Genomic DNA, 25,536 nt, shown 5'->3' on the forward strand with positions numbered 1-25,536 from the left:
TCCAGATTTGTGGAGGGTCTACTCCTGAGCCTTTGCCTCCCTGCAGAGATCCCACAAGGCTGTGGAGGTTTAGGATCAGAGTTTTCCTTCTCCTAGACCAGAGGTCACCAAACTTTTTCAGCAGGGGGCTGGTCCACTGTCCTTCAGCCCTTGTGGGGGGCCGGACTATATTTTGAGGGGGGAAATGAACGAATTCCAGTGCCTCACAAATAACCCAGAGATGTGTTTTAAATAAAAGCACACATTCCACTCATGTAAAAACACCAGGCAGGCCCCACAAATAACCCAGAGATGCATTTTAAATAAAATGACACATTCTACTCATGTAAAAACACCAGGCAGGCCCCACAAATAACCCAGAGATGCGTTTTAAATAAAAGGACACATTCTACTCATGTAAAAACACCAGGCAGGCCCCACAAATAACCCAGAGATGCGTTTTAAATAAAAGGACACATTCTACTCATGTAAAAACACGCTGATTCCTGGACCGTCTGCGGGCCGGATTGAGAAGGCGATTGGGCCGGATCCGCCCCCCGGGCCTTAGTTTGCTGATCCCTGTCCTAAATGGTCTCCCTTCCCAAGTGAATGAGCCCCACTTGCCCCTCACATCCCTCTACAGCAAGGGCAGAAACCACCTTCTTGACCATGGGTCTCACTCTCAGTCTCATCTTCTCTGTCTGTCAGAGCCTGTCTTCACACACAGGGAAGCCCCTAATTCACCGAGGGGTTCAGACCCATCGGCTGTCCTCACCTGCTTTCACTGGCCAGTCAAAACCATTTCCAGGATCATAGAATCATAGAATCATAGAGTTGGAAGAGACCACAAGGGCCATCGAGTCCAACCCCCTGCCAAGCAGGAAACACCATCAGAGCACTCCTGACATATGGTTGTCAAGCCTCTGCTTAAAGACCTCCAAAGAAGGAGACTCCACCACACTCCTTGGCAGCCAATTCCACTGTCAAACAGCTCTTACTGTCAGGAAGTTCTTCCTAATGTTGAGGTGGAATCTTCTTTCTTGTAGTTTGGATCCATTGCTCCGTGTCCGCTTCTCTGGAGCAGCAGAAAACAACCTTTCTCCCTCCTCTATGTGACATCCTTTTATATATTTGAACATGGCTATCATATCACCCCTTAACCTCCTCTTCTCCAGGCTAAACATGCCCAGCTCCCTTAGCCGTTCCTCATAAGGCATCGTTTCCAGGCCTTTGACCATTTTGGTTGCCCTCCTCTGGACTGCTGTCGCCTGCTGGCAGCTTCCAGGAGCCACAGGTGGGAGCTGAGTGCAGGTGGGGGACCCAAGATGGACAAATGACCCCAGAAGGAGCAAAACATGTCCCCTAGTGGTGGTACTGCAGCTCCCCTAACACCCCATACAACCCCATATATATGTGTGTAAATATAGATTCCTATATTGTCCACAGACAAAAGCAGAGACATCTCCTTGCCAACAAAGGTCTGTATAGTTCAAGCTCTGGTTTTCCCAGTAGTGACGTATGGAAATAAGAGCTGGACCATAAAGAAGGCTGATCGCCGAAGAATGGATGCTTTTGAATTATGGTGCTGGAGGAGACTCTTGAGAGTCCCATGGACTGCAAGAAGATCAAACCTCTCCATTCTGAAGGAAATCAGCCCTGAGTGCTGACTGGAAGGACAGATCCTGAAGCTGAGGCTCCAAGACTTTGGCCACCTCATGAGAAGAGAAGACTCCCTGGAAAAGACCCTGATGTTGGGGAAGATGGAGGGCCCAAGGAGAAGGAGACAACAGAGGACGAGATGGTGGGACAGTGTTCTCAAAGCTACCAGCATGAGTTTGACCAAACTGAGGGAGGCAGGGGAAGACAGGAGGGCCTGGTGTGCTCTGGTCCACGGGGTCACAAAGAGGTGGACACGACTAAGCGACTAAACAACAACATATTGTCCACTAGGTTTCAGTTGAGGCTGAGGTCCCCCAAAAGCATGTCAGCTTAGCACAGCTGTGACTGTTCATCCCTCTTCTTTCTGGTGCATTCCCTGATTGTGGAGGCAGAGCGTAGCCTTTGTGACTATCCGTCGCTGATGTCCTTTTTCTCCATGTTGTCACCTTCCTGACAGTGCACCATGCTCCCTAATCTTAAACCATTTCCAACATCCTTCCCCCCCGCCCCCCTGTACACAAAAGGAACTCCAGAGCCAGAAAAATATATCCCCTCAAATTCCACCTTTATTTTTTTATATTTGGGGTCCCCCCTCCATGTAACCATGGAAGGCATAGCAAGGGAGGCAGGGGGAGCTGTTGCCCCCCCAAATCAAATAAATAAATGGCCTCGGTCCAGTATACCTGAAGTAGCGTCTCCACTCCCATCTTTCTGCCCGGACGTTGAGGTCCAGCGCTGAGGGCCTTCTGGTGGTTTCCTCACTGCGAGAAGCAAAGTTACAGGGAACCAGGCAGAGGGCCTTCTTGGTAGTGGCACCCGCCCTGTGGAACGCCCTCCCACCATATGTCAAAGAGAAGAACAACTACCAGACTTTTAGAAGACATCTGAAGGCAGCCCTGTTTAGGGAAGCTTTTAATGTTTGCTGCATTACTGCATTTTATTATTTTGTTGGAAGCCACCCAGAGTGGCTGGGGAAGCCCAGCCAGATGGGCAGGGTATTATTATTATTATTATTATTATTATTATTATTATTATTATTATTTAACTAACTGACCAATTGCATCACAGATAACTTGGTTCTGCCCCCCCCAACATAATGCCTGCCCCCCCACCGTAAAATTAATCCTGGCTACATCTATGAATGTCATGTATTCGAGGTAAGCATTTCCCAACAAATCTGCAGGTTGAAGAGCCTACAGAGTGTTTGCTTCCTGAAAACTCAAAACAAGCCTAGGATTAACAGTCCTGTATCCCATTAGTTTAATTAACTGATCCCTTCCTCGGTGGCAGCGTTTCCTGTGTTTGTTTCTGGTGCTGCTGGCAGGTTTCCCACCGGGGAGGAATCTGGCTGGTCACTGTGAGGATTCTGGACTAGATGGGCCAAGGGCCTGATCCTGCAGCCAAGCTCTTCTGATGTTCTGGTGTTTAACGGAAAGCATCGGATACAGAATGCCACTTTGTTTTCCATCAGCACCACCAAACTCCACAAAAATCTATCCAGAGAAGCAGGAATATGTTCCTTTCTTCTGACACAAGACTCTCTTTGCTTTGTTTTCACATATTAATGTCCAACCCACCCACCCCCACCCCAAAATATGTTGGCTTTAGTTTGCAGTAGCAAAATGCCTTGCGTTTGAATTCTGGTGCTGGAGGAGACTCTTGAGAGTCCCATGGACTGCAAGAAGATCAAACCTCTCCATTCTTAGGGAAATCAGCCCTGAGTGCTCACTGGAAGGACAGATCCTGAAGCTGAGGCTCCAATACTTTGGCCACCTCATGAGATGAGTAGACTCCCTGGGAAAGACCCTGATGTTGGGAAAGATGGAGGGCGCAAGGAGAAGGGGATGATGGAGGACGAGATGGTGGGACAGTGTTCTCGAAGCTACCAGCATGAGTTTGACCAAACTGCGGGAGGCAGTGGAAGACAGGAGGGCTGGCATGCTCTGGTCCAGGGGGTCACAAAGAGTCAGACACGACTAAACAACAATAATAACAACAGCGAAATGCCTCACCAAGAGTTCTTTCTTCATTCCTACGTTCTTTGGAAAGCTGGACTATAACCCACCTGCTTGACACCTGCCAGGGCGTCTGTACACTTGTATACTTGTATACTTGTATACGTATAACCCTTGCAACATAGAAAGATAGCATCTCAGGGAGGTGATAAATAGGCAAGACCTGTTTCCCCCGGCATGCTAGGTCTGTCTGCATGCGGGTAGAGAATTTGAACACTCCTGTATTTAAGTACATATTCCTCACCCAGAAAAAGCCAACTGGAAACTTTTTTCCTTGACATGCTACATTTCTAAATGCAGGGATATATATATATATATAGAGAGAGAGAGAGAGAGAGAGAGAGAGAGAGAGTGGTTTGGAGGTGTACTCAGTCACATCCAGGAAAATATGGCAAGTCCCCAGCCACAGGTGCCATGAAGAAAGAACTAGGCTTGTGTGTTTGTGAACCCAGACTCTTTCATTTTCCATACACGGAGCAAGTGTAACCTGCTTTTGAAATATAGTACATTCAGTTCTTCTCCTTCTCCTTTTATGATTATTTCATGAGGCCCAAGAGAACCTTCTTCTTTGTAGTGTGGATTCAGCCTCAGCCGGAACCACCAATTCCCCCTTTGTTGAGTTTGAACACAATATTGCTTTGAGATTGCCTCAAATCCAGCACCTCAAATACTGCGTCCAGTTCTGGGCCCCACAATTTAAGAAGGATGTTGACAAGCTGGAAGATGTGCAGAGGAGGGCAACCAACATGATCAAGGGTCTGGAAACCAAGCCTGATGAGGAACGGTTGAAGGAGCTGAGTATGTTTAGCCTGGGAAAGAGGAGACTGAGAGGAGATAACCACCTTCAAATATCTCAAGGCCTGCCACATGGAAGATGGAGCAAGCTTGTTTCCTCCTGCTCGGTAGGACTGAAGCTCATTGCTTCAAATTGCAAGAATGGAGACTGACTAAACACCAGGCAGGACTTTCTGACAGTGAGAGCTTTCCAACAGTGGAACGGACTCTCTCCAAAGATAGTGGACTCTCCTTCCTTGGAGGTTTTTGAGAAGAGATTAAATGGCCTTATCTGTCCTGGATGCTTGAGCTGAGGGTTGGTCTGGATGACCCTCGAGGTCCCTCCCAAGTCTACAATTCTAGGATTCCTATTATTGAACCTGGAACTTTTCTGCTACGCCACTGCCTGTACCAGCGAGTCGGGAAACCTCCCTTTAAAAACAGAGCGAAACGACCCTGGGGGATAAGGCGCTCTGCCCCCTTGGGGCCTAAAACCTCCCCATTGGCAGTGCAGAAAGGGACGAGGGCAGCCTGAGCGGAAGGGGTGGGGGAGACAGCCGCCGTCGTGCGCCAAGAGTAATTACCCCGGATTACCTCGAAAGAGAGAGACGGGAAGAGGAGGGGGAGGGCGAGGAGTCGAAGGGGCGGCGCAGCGGAGGGGAGGCGGGTGGTCTGCGCGGCGAAGGCTGGGGAGGGGCTGGGGGAGGCAGCCCACCAATGGGAGGAGAGGGTCCCTTTCCCGGATTCCGCCGGAGAGCCGGGCGAGGGGAGCCGCGGGTGGCGCGCCAGGCGGGCGAGAGGGGCTTGACTCGGCGCCCGGGAGATGCCTTGGCAGGCGCCGGGAGCTGTCCTTCAGCACCACCCGCCGCCACCGCCGCCGCCGCAGCAGCGCGCTAGCGGCAGAGGCGGCGGCCGCTCTGCGGTCCGGGCTGCCGCTCCCTCGTTTCAGCACCCGGACAGCAGCTCCCTGGGCGCCGTCCGGCCCGGCGCGGCCCCCGACCCGCGTCTCCTGGCCCCCGGGCGGCCCTCGCCCAGCCAGCTGGTCTTCCTCTCGCTCTACCCCTTGCTCCAGAGGGCCCGGGACCCCGGCCGCCTGCCCTCCGGCTGGCACTCCCCCTGCCCGCACCAGGAGGGCGGCGCTTGGCCCGGATCGGGGCCCGGACACTGGGCAGCCCCCCGGCTCCTGCCGCCGCCGCCGCCTCCCCCCCGCCAGCCGTGCTCGTCCGCAGCGCCGGGAAACGCAGGGCAGCGCCGGAGCGCGCCCGGGTGCCGCTGGTGCCCGCCGACGGGCGAGGAGCGGGCTCTGCCTGGCCGCTCGCCTCTGCAGGGAAAGTTGGCTCCCGGAGGCAGCCTTGGCCACAGCCGCTCCGGGAAGCAGCCGCCAGGAACCCTCGGCTCGCAGAAGGTAAAATCAGCCCTCCCCCGAACAATCAACCCCTCCCTTGGTGTTGGTGGTATCGAAGAAGGTGGCAGATTTGGGGGGTTCTTAGCCACGCATCCAGGGTTCACGGCTGCAGGCAGTGAGGAGGGATGGGCAGCCCCCCCCCGTAAGTAAGTCCCCATCGTTATAAGTAGCTGAGCACCCCTGCCCGCCCCCATAAGACCGTAGCCAAGCTCCAAGACTCGTTTGCCCCTAGACATTCTCTCTCTCTCTCTCTTCGAATGCGTGTTTATGATGTTCAGTTTTCCCCTTGCAGCCTGCGTGTTCTCTGTAACCTGGTGCCCAACTTCAAGACCCAATCCCATTTGCTCCTAAGCAATTAATATGCATGATCTTTCTCTGTCTCTCCGTCTCGCTCTGTCTCTCTCCATGCGTATTTATTCTGTTTAATCGCTCTGCCTCATCTGACGCTCACCTTCGATATACGCACAGGTACAGACCCTGTTTAATTCTCCCTTTGCAGCTGCTGTGCCCTGTTCAGCCAGAATCCCAACTTCAAGACCCGACCTCACTGGCCCCTAAGCAATAATTTGCAATTGTCCATATTTATATATATATTGTCCATATATTAATGACTCGTTCCTTTGCAGCTGGCGCGTTCGGTTTCATTGCTTCCTCTGATGCGTTTTGTTTCCCTTTTTAAATTGCCTTTATCCATTTTCTGTGCACCTACATATATCTGTGGGGTGGGGGACGGACTTCCTCTGTCCTCGTGCGGTGTTGTAGCATCCTAGGAAAGAGGATCGATAGCCATGAGAGAAATAAATAAATCAAGGCACTATCCAACCCCCAAACACCAACATCACACACAAAAAATTATCTCTCCATCTGTGGGAGGTCAGCCTATTTGTGTTTTTGAAGGGGGGGGGGATACTATTTGTGTTTTTTAAAACACACACACACACAACACAACATGCAACACCATCTCGGTGTCTCTGGCACCTGTGTGGAGACTGCTGCAGAATTTGAGGAGGGGGTTGAGAAAAGGAGGATCTCACCTCAGCGATTCCTTTCGCTGCAATCTCATTGATGTCCAAATTCTGCGTGTGCGGAGAGAGAGGGGGGCGGCGGCGGCGGCATATTTGGGGTTTATACCACCATCCACCTCCTCCCCAGTTATTTAGTAACTGCAGAGTCCTTTCCACTCTGGAAAGCCTATCAGCATTTGTAGTAGGGTGTCGTTGCTTCAGTATTATTTTAAAAAGTCTGCACATCATCAAGGCTTCGTTCCTTGGGAAGGAGTGTTTGCGGCAGGGGTCCTGTTATTTAAGAAGCTCCGAAGGAACCAGGCCAATGGCCCACCGATTTGAGAAACCCGCAATTTGTGGGGTGGGGAAAACGACCCCCAGGCACTCTGTGCGCGCGCACGTGATCCATCCCATTCAGACCCGAACTTTGCCTACCAGGGATCCGTAGATGATTTCATTGATACGGAAGAAGGGGGTGAGGCCGAGGAGCGCATTTCAGAGCAGAGAGTTCTCTAGGAAAGGTTCCTTCTGTCCTCCTCTTCTCCCTGGGAGATGGGGAGCAGGAGAGTCTTCTGTTGCAGCCCCCCAGGATCTATGTGAGGAGAGGAGACAGGAGACTCTCTGTCTCTGGTAGGAACCAACTCCTAGGGGCCAAGGTCAACGCCCCCTCCAATAAAATATTTGAGGGGCCACGGCCCTCCAAATGGATGGCCATTGCCATTCAAATGATGTGCGTGTTCCCATGGGCGTAGCCCGGGGGGAAGGGGGCAGCTGCCCCCCTAAATCAAGCAAAGCATTAAAAATACTTAACTGAGGTTCTGCCCCACCTCAAAATAAGGCCTGCCCCCTAACATAAATCCTGGCTACATGAGCTGTGTCTTGTGATTAATTAGGCAAGGTGAGGCTTACCTGTACACACACACACACACACACACACAGAGACCAATTTTTTATTCAAGTTGGTACCCTTGTAGGTTCTTCCAGAAACCACTTCTGGGTTCCATCGTCAAGATATCTCTCTCTCTCTCTCTCTCTCTCTCTCTCTCCCTGTGTGCATTTTCACTTTGACACGACAGCCCTGCCCTGTAGAAGCAGTCTTCTCCCGACACCACCTCCCCAATTTATTTATTTATTTGAAAATGGTTTCCCCCTTAACGGAGAGCAAGGACTCGATATAAGCAGCTGATATAACGCAGTTAAACTATGGAACTCACTCCTGCAGGGGGCAAGGACAGCCACCAACCTGAGTGGTTTTTAAAAGAGGATTGGACAAATTTGTAGAAGAGGAGAAGGCTTTTGATAGCTGCCAGCCACAATGGCTAAGCTCTGTCTCCACGGCCAGAGGCAGTAATGCTTCGGAACAGCAGTTTCTGGAAGCCACAGGAGGGAGAAAGAACAGGTCGTGGGTTCAGGTCTTGGGTTCAGGCACAGAATGAACTCAGGCTTGCTAGAGAGGTTAAAAGCAACAAAAAAGGCTTTTATGGGTATGTTCGTAGCCAAAGGAAGAACAAAGAAACAGTGGGGTCACTCAGAGGAGAAGATGGTGAAATGCAAACAGGGGACACAGAAAGGGCTGAACTCCTCAATGCCTTCTTTGCCTCAGTCTTCTCCGATAAAGAAAACAATGCCCGACCTGAAGAATTTGGAGCAAATGATTCAGCAGAGGAAACACAGCCCAGAATACCTAAGGAGATAGTACAAGAATACTTGGCTAGTTTAGATGTAGTCAAGTCTCCAGGGCCAGATGAACTGCATCCAAGAGTATTAAAAGAACTGGCAGATGTGATCTCAGAACCACTGGCAGTCATCTTTGAGAATTCCTGGAGAACAGGCGAAGTCCCGGCAGACTGGAGGAGGGCAAATGTTGTCCCTATTTTCAAAAAGGGGAAAAGAGAGGACCCAAATAATTACCACCCAGTCAGTCTGACATCAATACCAGGGAAGATTCTGGAGCAGATCATTAAGCAAACAATCTGTGAGCACCTAGAAAGGAATGCTGTGATCACCAATAGTCAGCATGGATTTCTGAAAAATAAGTCATGTCAGACTAACCTGATCTCGTTTTTTGACAGAATTACAAGCCTGGTAGATGAAGGGAACGCAGTGGATGTAGCCTACCTTGATTTCAGCAAGGCATTTGACAAGGTGCCCCATGATATTCTTGTAAAGAAGCTGGTAAAATGCGGTCTTGACTATGCTACCACTCAGTGGATTTGTAACTGGCTGACTGACCAAACCCAAAGGGTTCTCATCAATGGTTCCTCTTCATCCTGGAGAAGAGTGACTAGTGGGGTGCCACAGGGTTCTGTCTTGGGCCCAGTCTTATTCAACATCTTTATCAATGACTTGGATGATGGACTCAAGGGCATCCTGATCAAATTTGCAGATGACACCAAACTGGGAGGGGTGGCTAACACCCCAGAGGACAGGATCACACTTCAAAACGACCTTGACAGATTAGAGAACTGGGCCAAAACAAACAAGATGAATTTTAACAGGGAGAAATGTAAAGTATTGCACTTGGGCAAAAAAAATGAGAGGCACAAATACAAGATGGGTGACACCTGGCTTGAGAGCAGTACATGTGAAAAGGATCTAGGAGTCTTGGTTGACCACAAACTTGACATGAGCCAACAGTGTGACGCGGCAGCTAAAAAAGCCAATGCAATTCTGGGCTGCATCAATAGGAGTATAGCATCTAGATCAAGGGAAGTAATAGTGCCACTGTATTCTGCTCTGGTCAGACCTCACCTGGAGTACTGTGTCCAGTTCTGGGCACCACAGTTCAAGAAGGACACTGACAAACTGGAACGTGTCCAGAGGAGGGCAACCAAAATGGTCAAAGGCCTGGAAATGATGCCTTATGAGGAACGGCTAAGGGAGCTGGGCATGTTTAGCCTGGAGAAGAGGAGGTCAAGGGGTGATATGATAGCCATGTTCAAATATATAAAAGGATGTCACCTAGAGGAGGGAGAAAGGTTGTTTTCTGCTGCTCCAGAGAAGCGGACACGGAGCAATGGATCCAAACTACAAGAAAGAAGATTCCACCTCAACATTAGGAAGAACTTCCTGACAGTAAGAGCTGTTTGACAGTGGAATTTGCTGCCAAGGAGTGTGGTGGAGTCTCCTTCTTTGGAGGTCTTTAAGCAGAGGCTTGACAACCATACGTCAGGAGTGCTCTAATGGTGTTTCCTGCTTGGCAGGGGGTTGGACTCGATGGCCCTTGTGGTCTCTTCCAACTCTATGATTCTATGATTCTAGGTCCTGCTTTTTGGGTTTCCCATGGGGGGTGAGGCAACTTGTTGGCCACTGTGAGAACAGGATGTTGGGCCACATGGGCTATTGGTCTGGCCCAGGAGGTTTGTCTTATGTCTTTTAATTTCAATTTTGCCTAACATTTAGGACAGCTCTGTCGGCGGAGCATGAGACTATTAATCTCAGGGTTGTGGGTTCAAGCCCACCTTGGGGGGGGGGAATTCCTGCATTGCAGGGGGTTGAACTAGATGACCCTCAGAGATCCCTTCCAACTCCACAATTCTATGATCTTCTGTTTTAACAACATCAACAACATCCATTGATAAATAGGAAGGTTTCAGAAACATCCCTGAGCCAGACAGATTTAGCTTGGCACCTACAAACTGAGAATTAAGGAAGGAATTAGTCTAGAAATTATGGAAGGAATTAAGTCTAGGAAGGATGAAAGTTCTGCAGTATTTCTGGGGAGCTCAAGGCCATGGGATAATAATAATAATAATAATAATAATAATAATAATAATAATTTATTTTTACCCCGCCCTTACCAGTTCAGAAAACCGGGCTCAGGGCAGCTAACAACAAATTTAAAACACATAATTGATGCAAAAAAAGAAGAAGCATAAAATACAATATAAAAGGTGAATAACAATAAATTCAGAATTCAAAAATCAATTTAGGGGGGAAATCCATCCAATAAACATTAGATGATCACCAGGGCTAGCTGGCTGAATTAGCTCTATTTGGGCCAGCGAGGAGACCAGGGGAGAATTAGCTGTGGGATCCCAGAGCAGGGAATCTTCATAAAAGGGGAGTGAGAGGGAAGGAAGGGGAATAAAGATCAGGCTAAGTTCAAATTGAAAGCCAGGCGGAATAGCTCTGTCTTACAGGCCCTGCGGAAGGAGGTTAAATCCTGCAGGGCCCTGGTCTCCTGGGACAGAGCATTCCACCAGGTGGGAGCCATCACTGAGAAGGCTCTGGCCCTGGTGGAGGAGAATCTGACTTCCTTAGGGCTCGGGACCTCTAAACTACGATTAATCATGGACCTTAAGGTCCTCTGCGGGGCAGACCAGAAGAGGCAGTCCTGTAAATACGAAGGCTGTAAGCCACAAAGGACTTTAAAGGTCAAAAGCAGCACCTTAAATCTGACCCTGTACTCCACCGGGAGCCAGTGCAGCTTGAAAAGCACTGGATGAATGTGATCCCATGGCAGGGACCCCGTGAGAAGCCTTGCTGCGGCATTCTGCACCCGCTGGAGTTTCTGGGTCAGCTTCAAGGGCAGCCCCGCGTAGAGCGAATTACAGTAGTCAAGCCTGGAGGTGACCGTCGCATGGATCACTGTGGCCAGGGCGGGAAAGGTAAGGGATCAACTGTAGAGTTGGGAAGGGACTACAAGGGCCATGTAGCTCAACCCTTTGCATTGCAGGAGTCTTTCGCCCAACATGGGGCTTCCCCCCACAAGGTAAAGGGACCCCACATCGCTTAATTTGGGGAGCCTCGAAGACCCAATTAGAGCCGTGTTAGTTTGAGTAAAATGTATTGATCTATTATTATTATTATTATTTTGCTATATATATTTCAACATCTCCAAAGTTTGGCATCAGTAGTCTAGATGCTGTAAAGCTCTGGTGATCTGCTGCTTGAAGAAGATGGTTTCAGTGGCTGCCCAGATTTCATTGCCGGTTGAGAAGGGGCCCCAATGACAGTTTGAGCTTCAGGGCCCCCAAAGTATAGGTCTGCCCCACCCCCCAACATTGAGGACTGGCGTCTTTCTCCGAGGAAAGGCCATAACTCAGCATCAAAGCATTTGCCTTGTATGCAGAATAAGCCACATTCAATGTCTGCCAGTCAGTGTAGACAATGCTGAAGTAGATGGAACAGTGGCCTGTCTCACCTTGAAACAACTTCCAAACCAGCCCGTGAAAGATGCATCAAGGGGGGGGGTGGCACAGTACAAATACTGTACCCGGCACATTCACTTATACGCACAGGGATGAGGGCCAATCACCTGGGTTTTCCTTGAAAGCTCATTGGCTTTATACCTCAACAATTCCACCCCACCCCATTTAAAAGAAATTGCTAAAAGTGGTGGGGGGTTATTATTAATAATAATAAATTTTATTTATATCCCACCCTCTCCAGCCGAAGCTGGGCTCAGGGCGGCTAACAACAATAAAATAATACAACATTCTAAAATCATTTCATTATAAAATTAATTCAAATCAAATTGATGGCAACCATTGAGCTAGAGTTCTGTGAAGACTGCCAGAGGAGGGAGTCAGGCTGTGCCCTGGCCAAAGGCCTGGTGGAACAGCTCTGTCTTGCAGGCCCTGCGGAAATATGTCAAGTCCCGCAGGGCCCTGGTCTCTTGGGACAGAGCGTTCCACCAGATTGGAGCCACAGCCGAAAAAGCCCTGGCTCTAGTTGAGGCCAGCCTAACCTCTCTGTGGCCCGGGACCTCCAAGATGTTTTTGTTTGAAGACTGTAAGGTCCTCCGTGGGACATACCAGGAGAGGCAGTCCTATAGGTGCGAGGGTCCTAGGCTGTATAGGGCTTTAAAGGTTAAAACCAGCACCTTAAACCTGATCCTGTACCCCACCGGGAGCCAGTGCAGCTGGTATAGCACCGGATGAATGTGATCTCGCCGCGAGGACCCCGTAAGGAGTCTCGCCGCGGCATTCTGCACCCGCTGAAGTTTCTGGGTCAGTCTCAAGGGCAGCCCCACGTAGAGCGAGGACATAGGACATAGGAAGAGATTGCTGGATCAGGCCAATGGCCCACCTGTTCATACAGTGGCCAACCAGATGCACAAACAAGAACCTTGCAAGCGTGATAGGCAATGTCCCAACCATTATCTTGCTCTATGAGGATCCTGCTCCATCTGGAACGCCGGTAGTGACCCTCCCTGCCTGCTCACTGTCTCGCCAGAGTGGTGCATGCCCTGGTTATCTCCCGCTTGGACTGCCGCCATGCTCTCTACATGGGGCTACCTTTGAAGGTGACTCTGAAACTGCAGCTAATCCAGAATGCGGCAGCTAAACTGGTGACTGGGAGCAGCCACTGGGACCATATAACACCAGCCCTGAAAGACCTACTTTGGCTCCCAGTACATTTCCGAGCACAATTCAAAGTGTTGGTGCTGACATTTAAAGCCCTATAAACAGCCTCTGCCCTGTGCAGTGGTACCTCGGGTTACATACGCTTCAGGTTACAGACGCTTCAGGTTACAGACTCCGCTAACCCAGAAATAGTACCTCGGGTTAAGAACTTTGCTTTAGGATGAGAATAGAAATTGTGCTCTGGCTGCGCAGCGGCAGCAGAAGGCCCCATTAGCTAAAGTGGTACCTCAGGTTAAGAACAGTTTCAGGTTAAGAACAGACCTCTGGAACGAATTAAGTACTTAACCTGAGGTACCACTGTATACCCGAAGGAGCGTCTCCACCCGTGTCTTCCAGCCCAGACACTGAGTTCCAGCTCCGAGGGTTTTCTAGTGGTTCCCTCACTGTGAGGAGTGAGGTTACAAGGAGCCAGGCAGATGGCCTTCTCGGTGGTGGCACCCTCCCTGTGGAACACCCTCCCATCAGATATCAAGGACATAAGTAACTATATAACCTCCGAAACCCCCGAAACAAAGGCAGCCCTGTATAGGGAAACTTTTAAAGGTTTTATGTTTTTATATATGTTGGAAGCCACCATGAGTTCTAGTGTTACGAGAGAGAGAGAGAGAGAGAGAGAGAGAGAGAGAGAACCTCTCTATCTGCTTTCCCCATGTGATGTATGATTTTGTAACCCTCTATCATGTACCATGGGACGCGGGTGGCGCTGTGGGTAGAAGCCTCAGCGCTTAGGGCTTGCCGATCGAAAGGTCGCGGTTCGAATCCCCGCGGTGGGGTGCACTCCCGTCGCTCGGTCCCAGCGCCTGCCAACCTAGCAGTTCGAAAGCACCCCTGGGGGCAAGTAGATAAATAGGGACCGCTTACCGGCGGGAAGGTAAACGGCGTTTCCGTGTGCTGTGCTGGCTCGCCAGATGCAGCTTTGTCACGCTGGCCACGTGACCCGGAAGTGTCTCCGGACAGCGCTGGCCCTCGGCCTCTTGAGTGAGATGGGCGCACAACCCTAGAGTCTGTCAAGACTGGCCCGTACGGGCAGGGGTACCTTTACCTTTTATCATGTACCATCTAAACTCCACCATCCCCTCAATCCTTTCCTGAACTTTTTCTGACGCTGTCATCTCCTTTTGGAGGCGAGGCGACCAGAACGCTACACAGCAGCAACACTTTGCAAAGCAGGCAGGGGAGAAACATCTACAGCACCCTGAACTCCTTGGAGAAGAAGGGCACACACACACACACACACACACACACATAAGGGATAAGTAATAATGGTGTTCTTCCATTCTGATCCTTCCACCTCTAGTCGTAACTCCGGAATGAGCTGGTCATTTCTTGCAAGGCCCCAGTCTCTTCTCCTGAGGCTACTAATTCCCGGTGGAAGGTTAAGAATTGAATCCCCTGCAATGCAGGAATCTCAACTCAAGCTATAATGCCATCCAACCTCTGCTTAAAAACCTCCAAGGAAGGGGACTCCACAACCTCCCAAGGGAGTCCTGTTCCACTGTTGAACAGCTCTTACTGTCAGAATGTTCTTCCCGGTGTTTAGTTGGAATCTGCATTCTTGCAACTTGAAGCCAATGGTTCGAATCCTACCCTCCAGAGCAGGAGCAAAACAAGCTGGCTCCATCACACACTCCTTCTTTCTCTCTCTCTTCCCTTCCTTGGGAGCCACTGAGTCACCTTGCCTTGCAATTAGTCTGCCAGTCCCGGGAACATCTCGGAGGGCGTCAGGACGGGAAAATATGGGTGCCAGAGTTTTTGAGCCCTGCAGGGTGTAATTAGCCACACCGGGAACATTGCGCCGAGGCTGCAAGGAACCTTTTGGCAGGGGAACAAAGCCGGCATCTCAGGGGAGAGGAGGGCCATCACAAAAGCAGGACTCGGCAGGTACAATTGCAGCCTGGCAGAGAGGGTGCGATGTCTGATTGGCACACGGGACCCTCCCAGAGCCGCTAAACGCTCACGACTGGGGGAAGGGGTTGGGTAAAGGCGTCCGTGGATGGGTAAATTGGGTGCCTGTCCAAAGCGAGCACAAGAAGGTAGTACGCTGAGTCAGTCCATTGGTCCAGGGCATTGACTGAACCAGCTACATCGCTCGCTCTGGATAGAGGAAAACACGCATGGAAGGCAGAATATTTTTAGAGGCCCGTCTTTGCTTCCTCTGTCATTACTCTAGAACTTGAGGGCATCCAATGAGGGTGAGCATCGGAAAATTTGGGGCAGATAAAAAGAAGACCTTCTTCGTGGAGCACAGAGCTGAGATGTGGAACTCCCTGCCACAGGAACCTGCAGAACTGGCAAAATCAACAACAAAATTAAGAGAATCTAATGATGAGTGTCCGTCAGCCAGCCAGTCAGTTTTATTGCACATAGCCAAAGGCTGCCGCAATATACACAGAATCATCAACAATTAAAAGAAAATCACTGGATTGATACAAAAAACTTAAGACATTTTTATTATCAAGACATTACCTACTCTAAACAGAGCTATAAAAGTACCTTAATATACAAGTTAAGACATTAAACAGTAAAATTTACAAGCTAAAATGATCACGTGGCCACGGATATATTAAAAAATAATGTTAATTGATACAGTGTGCAATTATATTCGGAGTTTGGTGATAAAGATAGAATATAGCTTGATGTAGATAGGGTCAAATAAATTCATCTCCTTTACAGTCGGTGGCTACCTTGACTATATAATTTGCTCTAATTTTCCTAGCGGCAGTTGCAAAGAGTGCTACACGTGGGGTCACATACTTATCTGTGTCTGCGAGGAGATAGAAAATAATGTCAGAGGGGTTCTGGCCAGGGGACCTTACGATGAGTGTTTTATGGAAGAAGTGGTGCCTGTTTTTTGGACTACTTAAAGAAATTTTGTAGTATGATGAACTCGCAAGCAGGATTTTAGCTATGAGCAGCCGAAGTGATTGGAGTATAATATTGTGGGTCTGATTTGATAGATAGAAGCAACAGAAGGAGAGAAACAACAACTCTGTGGAAAACAGGAAGGTGACAAAAATAAGAGAAGAGGCAAAATTGTGTTTTGACTGTCCGTGTTAAAAATGTTGAAACTTAATAAAATTGGGGGGGAAGGAGGCAGTGACAGCCGCCGACTTAGATGGATTTAAAAGAGGATTGGACAAATTCATGATGGAGCGATGGCTATGGTCTGCAATCAGGCACAGGCTCCAATTGCTTGGGGAAAACTCTCCGATACAGGAGAAACTCGAAAAATTAGAATATCGTGGGAAAGTTCCTTTATTTCACTAATTCAACTTCAAAGGTGAAACTAATATATGAGATAGACTCGTGACATGCAAAGTGAGATATGTCAAGCCTTGGTTTGTTCTACAGGAGAAACTCGAAAAATTAGAGTATCGTGGAGAAGTTCCTTGATTTCCATAATTCAACTTGAAAGGTGAAACTAATATATGAGATAGACTCGTGACATGCAAGGCGAGATATGTCAAGCCTTGATTTGTTATCATTGCGATGATCATGGCGTACAGCTGATGAAAACCCCAAATTAACCATCTCAGAAAATTAGAACATTCAAGGAAATCAGCAAAACAAGGATTGCAAATCGAGCGAGATTGGACCTCTGAGAAGTAGAAGCTTATCTTGCTTTGTCATGAGTCGATCTCATATATTAGTTTCACCTTTGAAGTTGAATTACTGAAATCAATGAACTTTCCCAGAATATTCTAATTTTTCGAGTTTCACCTGTATATGATCAGGTCTCCGGGTATCATAAGGTTAATAGGAACCAGTAACTGGTTGGAGGCAGAAGAATGGCGGGGGGAACCAACTGAGGGAAGCCCAGGGAGTGGTGGTGGGACAACAGTGAGTGGCCAGAGGGAGAAGCCTGGGCGGAGGAGGTGTCAGAAGCTGGAGAGGTAACAGGGCTTAGTGAGCAGGGAGAGTCTGTGGCAGAGAGCAGCCCAGAATTGGAGGCAGGAGCTGAAGCAGGAGAGGAAGGAGCCCAAGAGGCAGAGATGAGTCCGGCTGGTGAAGAGTCATAGATTTCTCCTGCTGCAACCAGCTCATAGCTGTCAACCGTCCCTTATTTGGCGGGAAAGCCCCTTATCCCAGCGCTACTGCCCCTTATTGTTGATGTCCCTTAAATTTCCCGGGTTTCAAAGGAAGCAGCTCCTCTCCCTCCCTCCCTCCCTGCCGGCCAGGGAGGAGGGAGGCTCCAACTGGGTTGCTTGGCTGCGTTGCTCACCCAATAAGGAGTCTAAGAACGACTGGAGGGTGGAGCTTGCATGCCTTGTGCCGATCAAATCGGCTGCGTTGCCTGGGGACTCGCCTTTGCTCAGCGCTTCCCAGCAGAGAGGTGACGGTGGTTTCCCTTGCTGCATCTCCTTTGCCGGGTTGCTGCGCTGTGGGAACCACCGCTTGAGGCTTCGTTTGGCTGCTGGCTGGGCTTTCTGCCTTTGGCTCAGAGGGGCTCAGAAGTTGAACATACCTGTGCTTGGAAAATCCCTTATTTTGGCTGCTGATCCCTTATTTTTGAGGCTGCTGGCCCCTTATTTTCAAATCTGTAAGTTGACAGCTATGAACCAGCTCCCCTCACCCATTGTCTCCCAGAACCAGGAGAGGCATGAAAAGAGCAGAGCAGAGGTTGGCTGCATGCAGGCACAGTCCCCGATTGCTTGGGGGAAAGCCCTGGAGAAGAGGGAGTTTAGGCAGCTGTGGGGAGACAGGGACTTCACTCTCAGCAACTGCTTCATGGAGCTAAGACCTACCAGAGACGGGTTGCTGTGCTCATTAGGCCTGACACCCCTGTGCAGATTGTGTTTTTGCCAGTAAAGAATTGACTCCTACTTGCACAGTGTGATTCACTGCTGGCACCTCCTCTCCCCAGGTGAATGCTGATTCCCAAATTCTGAGCCATGCTGGGTCATGGAGCTAAGACCTACCAGAGACGGGTTGCTGTGCTCATTAGGCCTGACACCCCTGTGCAGATCGTGGTTTTGCCAGTAAAGAATTGACTCCAACTTGCACAGTGTGATTCACTGCTGGCACCTCCTCTCCCCAGGTGAATGCTGATTCCCAAATTCTGAGCCATGCTGGGTCATGGGGCTAAGACCTACCAGAGACGGGTTGCTGTGCTCATTAGGCCTGACACCCCTGTGCAGATCGTGTTTTTGCCAGTAAAGAATTGACTCCAACTTGCACAGTGTGATTCACTGCTGGCACCTCCTCTCCCCAGGTGAATGCTGATTCCCAAATTCTGAGCCATGCTGGGTCATGGAGCTAAGACCTACCAGAGACAGGTTGCTGTGCTCATTAGGCCTGACACCCCTGTGCAGATTGTGTTTCTGCCAGTAAAGAATTGACTCCAACTTGCACAGTGCAATTCACTGCTGGCACCTCCTCTCCCCAGGTGAATGCTGATTCCCAAATTCTGAGCCATGCTGGGTCCAGGAGCACGATCAGCGAGCCCAGCCCTTTCGCCGAGATAGCCATGAACAGCTGCAAATACAACGGCGGCGTCATCCGGCCCCTCAGCAGCCTGAGTTCCTCCCGCCACAACCTCCACGACCTCGACGCCGAGACCCAGCCCCTGCAGACCTTCCACGACTCCGGCCTGGAGGTGGTGGTCTCCAAGTCTGAGCGCAGCAAGGGGTCGGACCCCCGCCTGGACGACGACCCCGAGGCCGAGGAGAGGCCACGCAGCCACAAGAAGAACCAGAACATCGGCTACCGGCTGGGCCACCGGAGGGCGCTGTTCGAGAAGAGGAAGCGGCTGAGCGACTACGCCCTGATCTTTGGGATGTTTGGGATCGTGGTCATGGTGACGGAGACGGAGCTGTCGTGGGGGGTCTACACCAAGGTAAGGGGCATCATACTCCTATTATTCTTAATTATTATTGTTACAGCTTACGACCTGGCCTTAACGCTAACGTCCCAGGGCAGGCTGCAACAATAAAGCAATTCAAAGCGACTTAAGGTAGATCCTAATGATAGGCATACCAGTTGTCAAAGGATATAGAGACACATCATGGGTTCTGGGCACCCCACTTTAATGTAGATATCGACAAGCTGGAATTCTAGTCCAACTTTTCATACCGAGCGGTCTGCAGGTGAACTTCCGACACAGAACCCGTGGTCCATGCCACTGAATTAAAATTTCACATCGTGAATTAAAGTGTTTGCAGTACAGTGGTACCTCAGGTTACATACGCTTCAGGTTACATACGCTTCAGGTTACAGACTCCGCTAACCGAGAAATAGTGCTTCAGGTTAAGAACTTTGCTTCAGGATGAGAACAGAAATCGTGCTCCAGCGGCGAAGCAGCAGCAGCAGGAGGCCCCATTAGCTAAAGTGGTCTTCAGGTTAAGAACAGTTTCAGGTTAAGTACGGACCTCTGGAACGAATTAAGTACTTAACCTGAAGTACCACTGTATATTTAATATGAATTAATATACACAATTAAAAGCTTTAATTAAAATTTGATGGGGGGGTTGCCCATCCAGTTTGCAGACGACACCAATCGGGGCGGGGGAGAGCTAATGCCGCAGAAGGCAGAATCAGAATTCAAAACGGCTCACCTGGCCTAGGAGGGAAGCCCCAAAATTAGCACAACTCTTTTCACATGTGATTCCCAGCAACTGGTATTATTCCGATGCAGGGGGTGGGACACAGCCTCTGTTGATAGCCTTCTCCCTTGTAGACCCCCCCCCCCAATCCTCTTCTAAAGCCATCCAAGTTGGTGTCTATCCCCACATCCTGTCTCGGTGAGTTCCTCAGTTTAACAACGCACCGTGTCTCGTCTCCGTTCGCCCCTCTAGGAGTCTTCATATTCATTCGCCCTCAAATGCCTCATCAGCCTGTCCACGATGATACTCCTGGGGCTCATCATCATGTACCACGCGAGAGAGATACAGGTGAGAATCCAGGTTTTGTACGAAAGCCGAAAATATCTTATTATTGTTTACGCAGGGCTGCCCTTGAAGCTGACCCAGAAACTCCAGCGGGTGCAGAAGGCCATGGCAAGGCTCCTTATGGGGTCCTCACCACAGGATCACATCCATCTAGTGATTTACCAACTGCACTGGCTCCCGGTGGAGTACAGGGTCAGGTGCTGGTTTTGACCTTTAAAGCCCTATGCGGCCTAGGACCCATGTACCCATGGGACCACAAATAACAACCTTTTGGAGGTCCCAGGTCGCAAAGTGGTTCGATCGGTCTCAACTAGGGCCAGGGCCTTTTCAGTACTGGCCCCAATCTGGTGGAACGCTCTGTCACAAGAGACCAGGGCCCTGCAGGACTTGACATCTTTCCGCAGGGCCTGCAAGACAGAGCTGTTCTGCCTGGCCTTTGGTTTGGACTCAGTCTGACCCTTATGTTTCCCTCCCCTTATGGTCTTGATTTATCCGCTACTTTTGAAATGAGGCTGCATTTTAAATTATTTTTTTCTTTTTCTTTCCCCTATTATGCTTTTACTCCGATTTTATTGGTGTTAGCCGCCCTGAGCCTGGCTCTGGCCAGGGAGGGCAGCGTATAAATAAATTTTATTATTATTATTATTATTATTATTATTATTATTATTATTATTATTATCATTACCTGCCCTCCTCCCTGTGGTCCAAGAGCAATTGAAACACAGTGTTAAAAATGGTTTGAAATGACTTGCAATCCCAGGAATAAGGTGGGTCCCAAAAACATAGAATCACAAACTGCAGAGTTGGAAAGGACCACAAGGGGCTTCTAGTGCAACCCTGTGAAAGGCAGGAATCTTTTGCCCAAAATGGGACTCGAACCCACAACCCTGAGATCAGGAGTCCCATGCTCTGCTGATTGAGCCTCAAATGTCAAAAGCAAGGGTTAAAGAGGTGTGTCTTCAGGATTTGCTGGAAGCTGTGCAATGTAGACACCAGACACACCTGGGGGGGGGGAGCCCCACACCTTGGGGCCACCACAAAGAAGGCCCTCTCCTGGGCTGCCACCCCTCAAGCCTCTGAGGGTGGAGGAATTTCCAAAAGGGCCCTCTCTGCTGATCTGTCATGAAGGGGTCTGAGACATTTATGGTTTTGTATGTATGCCTCTCTTGGGAAGCGAAACTTAGCTGGAGTTGATGTCTGATGGCCTCACCCAATTGTAGACCTACTGACATGACTGGGCTGGAGTTAGACATTTCAGCGGGTCTACCATGGGACGCGGGTGGCGCTGTGGGTAAAATCTCAGCGCCTAGGGCTTGCCGATCGCATGGTCGGCGGTTCAAATCCCCGTGGCGGGGTGAGCTCCCATCTTTCGGTCCCAGCTCCTGCCCACCTAGCAGTTTGAAAGCACCCCCAGGTGCAAGTAGATAAATAGGTACCGCTTTATAGCGGGAAGGTAAACAGCGTTTCCATGTGCTGCACTGGTGCCGGTTCGCCAGAGCAGCTTCATCACGCTGGCCATGTGACCCAGAAGTGTCTCCGGACAGCGCTGGCCCCCGGCCTCTTAAGTGAGATGGGCACACAACCCTAGAGTCGGACACGACTGGCCCGTACGGGCAGGGGTACCTTTACCTTTTTACCATGAGTAGGGTTAGCATTGAATCTGTATAACCCAGGATTCTTAAATCGCAGAATTGGAAGGGACGACAGCGGTCATCTAGTCCAACCCTCTGCAATGCAGGAATCTTTCAGCCAAGGTCATGGAGACAGCCACACATCATGGCTACTTGCCATTGGTAGTCTTCCCCTCTGTGAATTTGTCTAATCCTCTTTTAAAACAATCCAGGTTCGCAGCCCTCACTGTCTCCTGCAGTTCCACAGTTTAACTACGCCCTGTGTCTGTGTGAAGAAGCATTTTCTTTCGCCTACCCTGAACTGTCAGGCATTCAGCTCCTCCTTGGATAACGCCGTAGAACTCTAGTAACATGATGGAGGAAAGCTGTCTGCGACAGTCATTTGCAGCAGCAACAATAATCTTCCTTCATCGCAGCGGGTTGAGCTAGATGACCCTCTGGGCACCCTTCCAGCTCTATAGTTCTATGAAACAATATACTAAGCAAAGTGACAACAGGAACCTGCCTGTATTAGGAGAAAGGTGGCTGTGGTTTTCAAGGATGCTAAAACAGAACGAGCAAAACCGTATACCCTCCCAAATTTCTCTGATGAAAATAGGGACACCCTAAGGAAAACTAAGGGACGCGGGTGGCGCTGTGGGTTAACCACAGAGCCTAGGACTTGCCGATCAGAAGGTCAGCGGTTCGAATCTCCACAACGGGGTGAGCTCCCGTTGCTCAGTCCCTGCTCCTGCCAACCCAGCAGTTCGAAAGCACATCAAAGTGCAAGTAGATAAATAGATACCACTCTGGCGGGAAGGTAAACAGCGTTTCCGTGCGCTGCTCTGGTTCGCCAGAAGTGGCTTAGTCATGCTGGCCACATGACCCGGAAGCTGTACGCCGGCTCCCTCGGCCAATAAAGCGAGATGAGCGCCGCAACCCCAGAGTCGGCCACGACTGGACCTAATGGTCAGGGGTCGCTTTACCTTTAAGGAAAACTGGGACATTCCAGGATCAAATCCGAAACCGGGATGGCTTCTAAAAATCTGGGACTGACCTTGGAAAATAGGGACACTGGGAGGGTCTGGAATGGGAGAAACTGAGAAGGTGTAACATCAACGGATTTTCTTGTCCATAGGTGGGAGCAATTTGGTAGGGTTTTGCTTTGGGTGCTGTTTCCTCTGAATGAGGAACAGATGGGGCAGGTCTGACTTTGGGGCTGCTGCAGCCTGGAGCCATTACTCAGTCGAGCAGCCCCAGCTGTCGCCAGTGCCGTCGCCGAATGGCGAGGCGCCCGCTTGTGACACCTCACAGGCATCTAGCACCCGCCAGTGAACAGCAGGGAGAATTTTCCCATTAAAATGTTTTCATGGGCTGCGTCAGAGGGCGGAGGAACTGACCCTCAGCCCTGCAGAGGTGAGGCGGAAGAGGAGGACATTTTCAAAGGGAAGCAGGTGGGCCCTGGAATGAACAGATCCTGGGTCAAGGGCTGAGAGGGTCTTTGACCTTGCTCTGCCCTTCACTGATAGATGGAGAGAGCACAACTCTGCACTCGACGAAACTCAACGTTCTGAGGTGCCAGGCAGACCTTGAAAACCATACACACTAAGCAACATTATTCCATCTTGGTTTCTGTTTGCGTTCTTAAACTCCCTTGAGTTTCATGCTTCTGCGTGTCCAAAATTTGCACGACCAGACCTGATAAAGGGTTTTTAAAATGAGCTGATCATCCACCCCTTCCCAGTCCCACCCTGATTTTCGGCTCCATCCTTTCCACACCTGCTCAGGTGTACATCCCTTGGAATTCAATCGGTCTCACTCCCAGGTGAGTGGAGAAAGGATTGTGCCCTTAACAAAAAAAATCAATAGGATTGTGATGAATGTGAGAGTCTCAACCACATAGAAGGAAGAGCATAGTGTCTTGCAGTAATTAATATTTTTTGGGGGGGTAGCAGGAAAAGGTGGGGGGATGCCAATGCCCCACAATCCGAATCACAAAATTGTAAGTGTCACTCTTGGGGGGGCGATATCTATTTAACATCTATCAATCATCTGTTGTTGGTGGTGGTGGTCTTGTTCTTGCTCTTGCTCTTCTTCTTCTTCATTTAGCCTTTATTGGCATAATTTAGACAATTTAGACAATTTAGACGCAGGTGGCGGTGTGGTCTAAACCACTGATTAGAAAGTCGGCAGTTCAAATCCCCGTGATGGGGTGAGCTCCCATTGCTCTGTCCCAGCTCCTGCCAACCTAGCAGTTCAAAAGCACACCAGTGCAAGTAGATAAATAGGTACCACTGTGGCGGGAAGGTAAACGGCGTTTCCGTGCACTCTGGTTTCCGTCATGGTGTCCCATTGCACCATAAGCGTTTTAGTCATGTTGGCCTCATGACCCGGAAAGCTGTCTGTGGACAAACGCCGGCTCCCTCGGCACTGCAACCCCATAATCGCCTTTCACTGGACTTAACCGTCCAGGGGTCCTTTACCCTATTTCTTTGTTAGACAATAGAATCGTAAGAGGGAGAAGCAATCATCCACAAAACTTTGCTAATCAATGCCTATTAAACACATAAAATTGTGGGAATGTTCTGGGTGCATGAGAGGATATATTGTGAGATTATATCCTAATCCAACTTGTGCTAACAAGTTCCCATAATATCAGCAGAGTTTATAGACATTCCCCTTTAAGTTCGCAACGGTAACGTCTGCACAGGTTCGCTAGAACCTCTACTCTGGTAATTTCCCCTTTTGTTCCCTCTTAAAATACAAGACACGACACAGTCTTCATAAAAGTATAAAAGAGTTTACTCACGTTCTGTTCACAGTATGATCCCAGAAGGCAGACAGCTTAAAAAAGGTCACATACACTTAGAATCTATCTTGTAGCAAGATAGTCCTTATCTCTTCTCTTGGCTGAGAGCCAAGAGGGCATGCTTAGATGTTTCCTCACGAAGGAAGATGACAGAGAGAGAGATGGCTGGCTGCCCTGTGCTTTTATCATTTACCTGCACAGGTGAGGCCACACCCACCTCTGGTCACATGCGGAGGAAGTCCATCCCCAGGAAGTTTACCTGCTTGCTGGACTGACATCCCTCCCCATGTTCTAACATGTACACTCTAGGAATGTTGTCATTGACTGCTCCTGTGTTTACATCCCACAAAAATGTATAAAAGACTCAAGAGCCACCATTAAGTAAGATCAAGAATTGGTTACCTGCCATGCCCATTCCTTTGGCTGTGAAGGGCCCTTGGCAAGTAAGTGCCCACCCTCCTAGTTTTGGACCATGATGGGTGTGCGGTTTCTGTACCCCGCAAACCTGAACGCTGTCCCTCCCTTTTCACAGCTGTTCATGGTGGACAACGGAGCGGACGACTGGCGCATCGCCATGACCTACGAGCGCATCTTCTTCATCACCTTGGAGCTCCTGGTCTGCGCCATCCACCCCATCCCGGGTCAGTACTTCTTCACGTGGACGACCCGCCTGGCGTTCACGTACGCCACCTCGGAAGCCAACACCGACGTAGACATCATCCTCTCCATCCCGATGTTCCTACGCCTCTACCTGATTGGGCGGGTCATGCTCCTCCACAGCAAGCTCTTCACCGACGCCTCTTCGCGGAGCATCGGGGCCCTCAACAAGATCAACTTCAACACCCGCTTCGTCATGAAGACCCTCATGACCATCTGCCCCGGGACGGTCCTCCTGGTCTTCAGCATCTCCTCCTGGATTATCGCCGCCTGGACGGTCCGCGTGTGCGAGAGGTAAGTCCCGGTTCTTCTACTCCCGCCGAGGAGGGCATAGCAGGGGAAAGGGTGGCACTCGCCCAGGGGGTC

At 49.9% G+C, this 25,536-nt stretch overlaps 1 protein-coding gene across 3 annotated transcripts in view; it reads left to right on the top strand.

Moving 5' to 3' along the window:
- The window catches only part of KCNN1 (potassium calcium-activated channel subfamily N member 1), an 85,951-nt gene that overhangs the window by 30,519 nt on the left and 29,896 nt on the right, over positions 1-25,536 (top strand). For 2 of the 3 annotated variants that reach the window (XM_083421669.1, XM_083421671.1), the window contains exons 2-4: positions 18,594-19,043; positions 20,002-20,097; positions 25,046-25,464. In XM_083421669.1, coding sequence (XP_083277795.1) covers positions 18,675-19,043; positions 20,002-20,097; positions 25,046-25,464 — 884 coding nt within the window. In that variant the 5' untranslated portion in view covers positions 18,594-18,674. Of the gene's footprint in view, positions 1-5,763; positions 5,833-18,593; positions 19,044-20,001; positions 20,098-25,045; positions 25,465-25,536 lie in introns of those variants that run through there. The other variant, XM_083421670.1, reaches the window with a different exon arrangement.

The sequence above is a fragment of the Podarcis tiliguerta genome (genome assembly GCF_965153285.1).
Source record: "Podarcis tiliguerta genome assembly, chromosome: 18".
NCBI classification, from domain to species: Eukaryota; Metazoa; Chordata; class Lepidosauria; order Squamata; family Lacertidae; genus Podarcis; species Podarcis tiliguerta.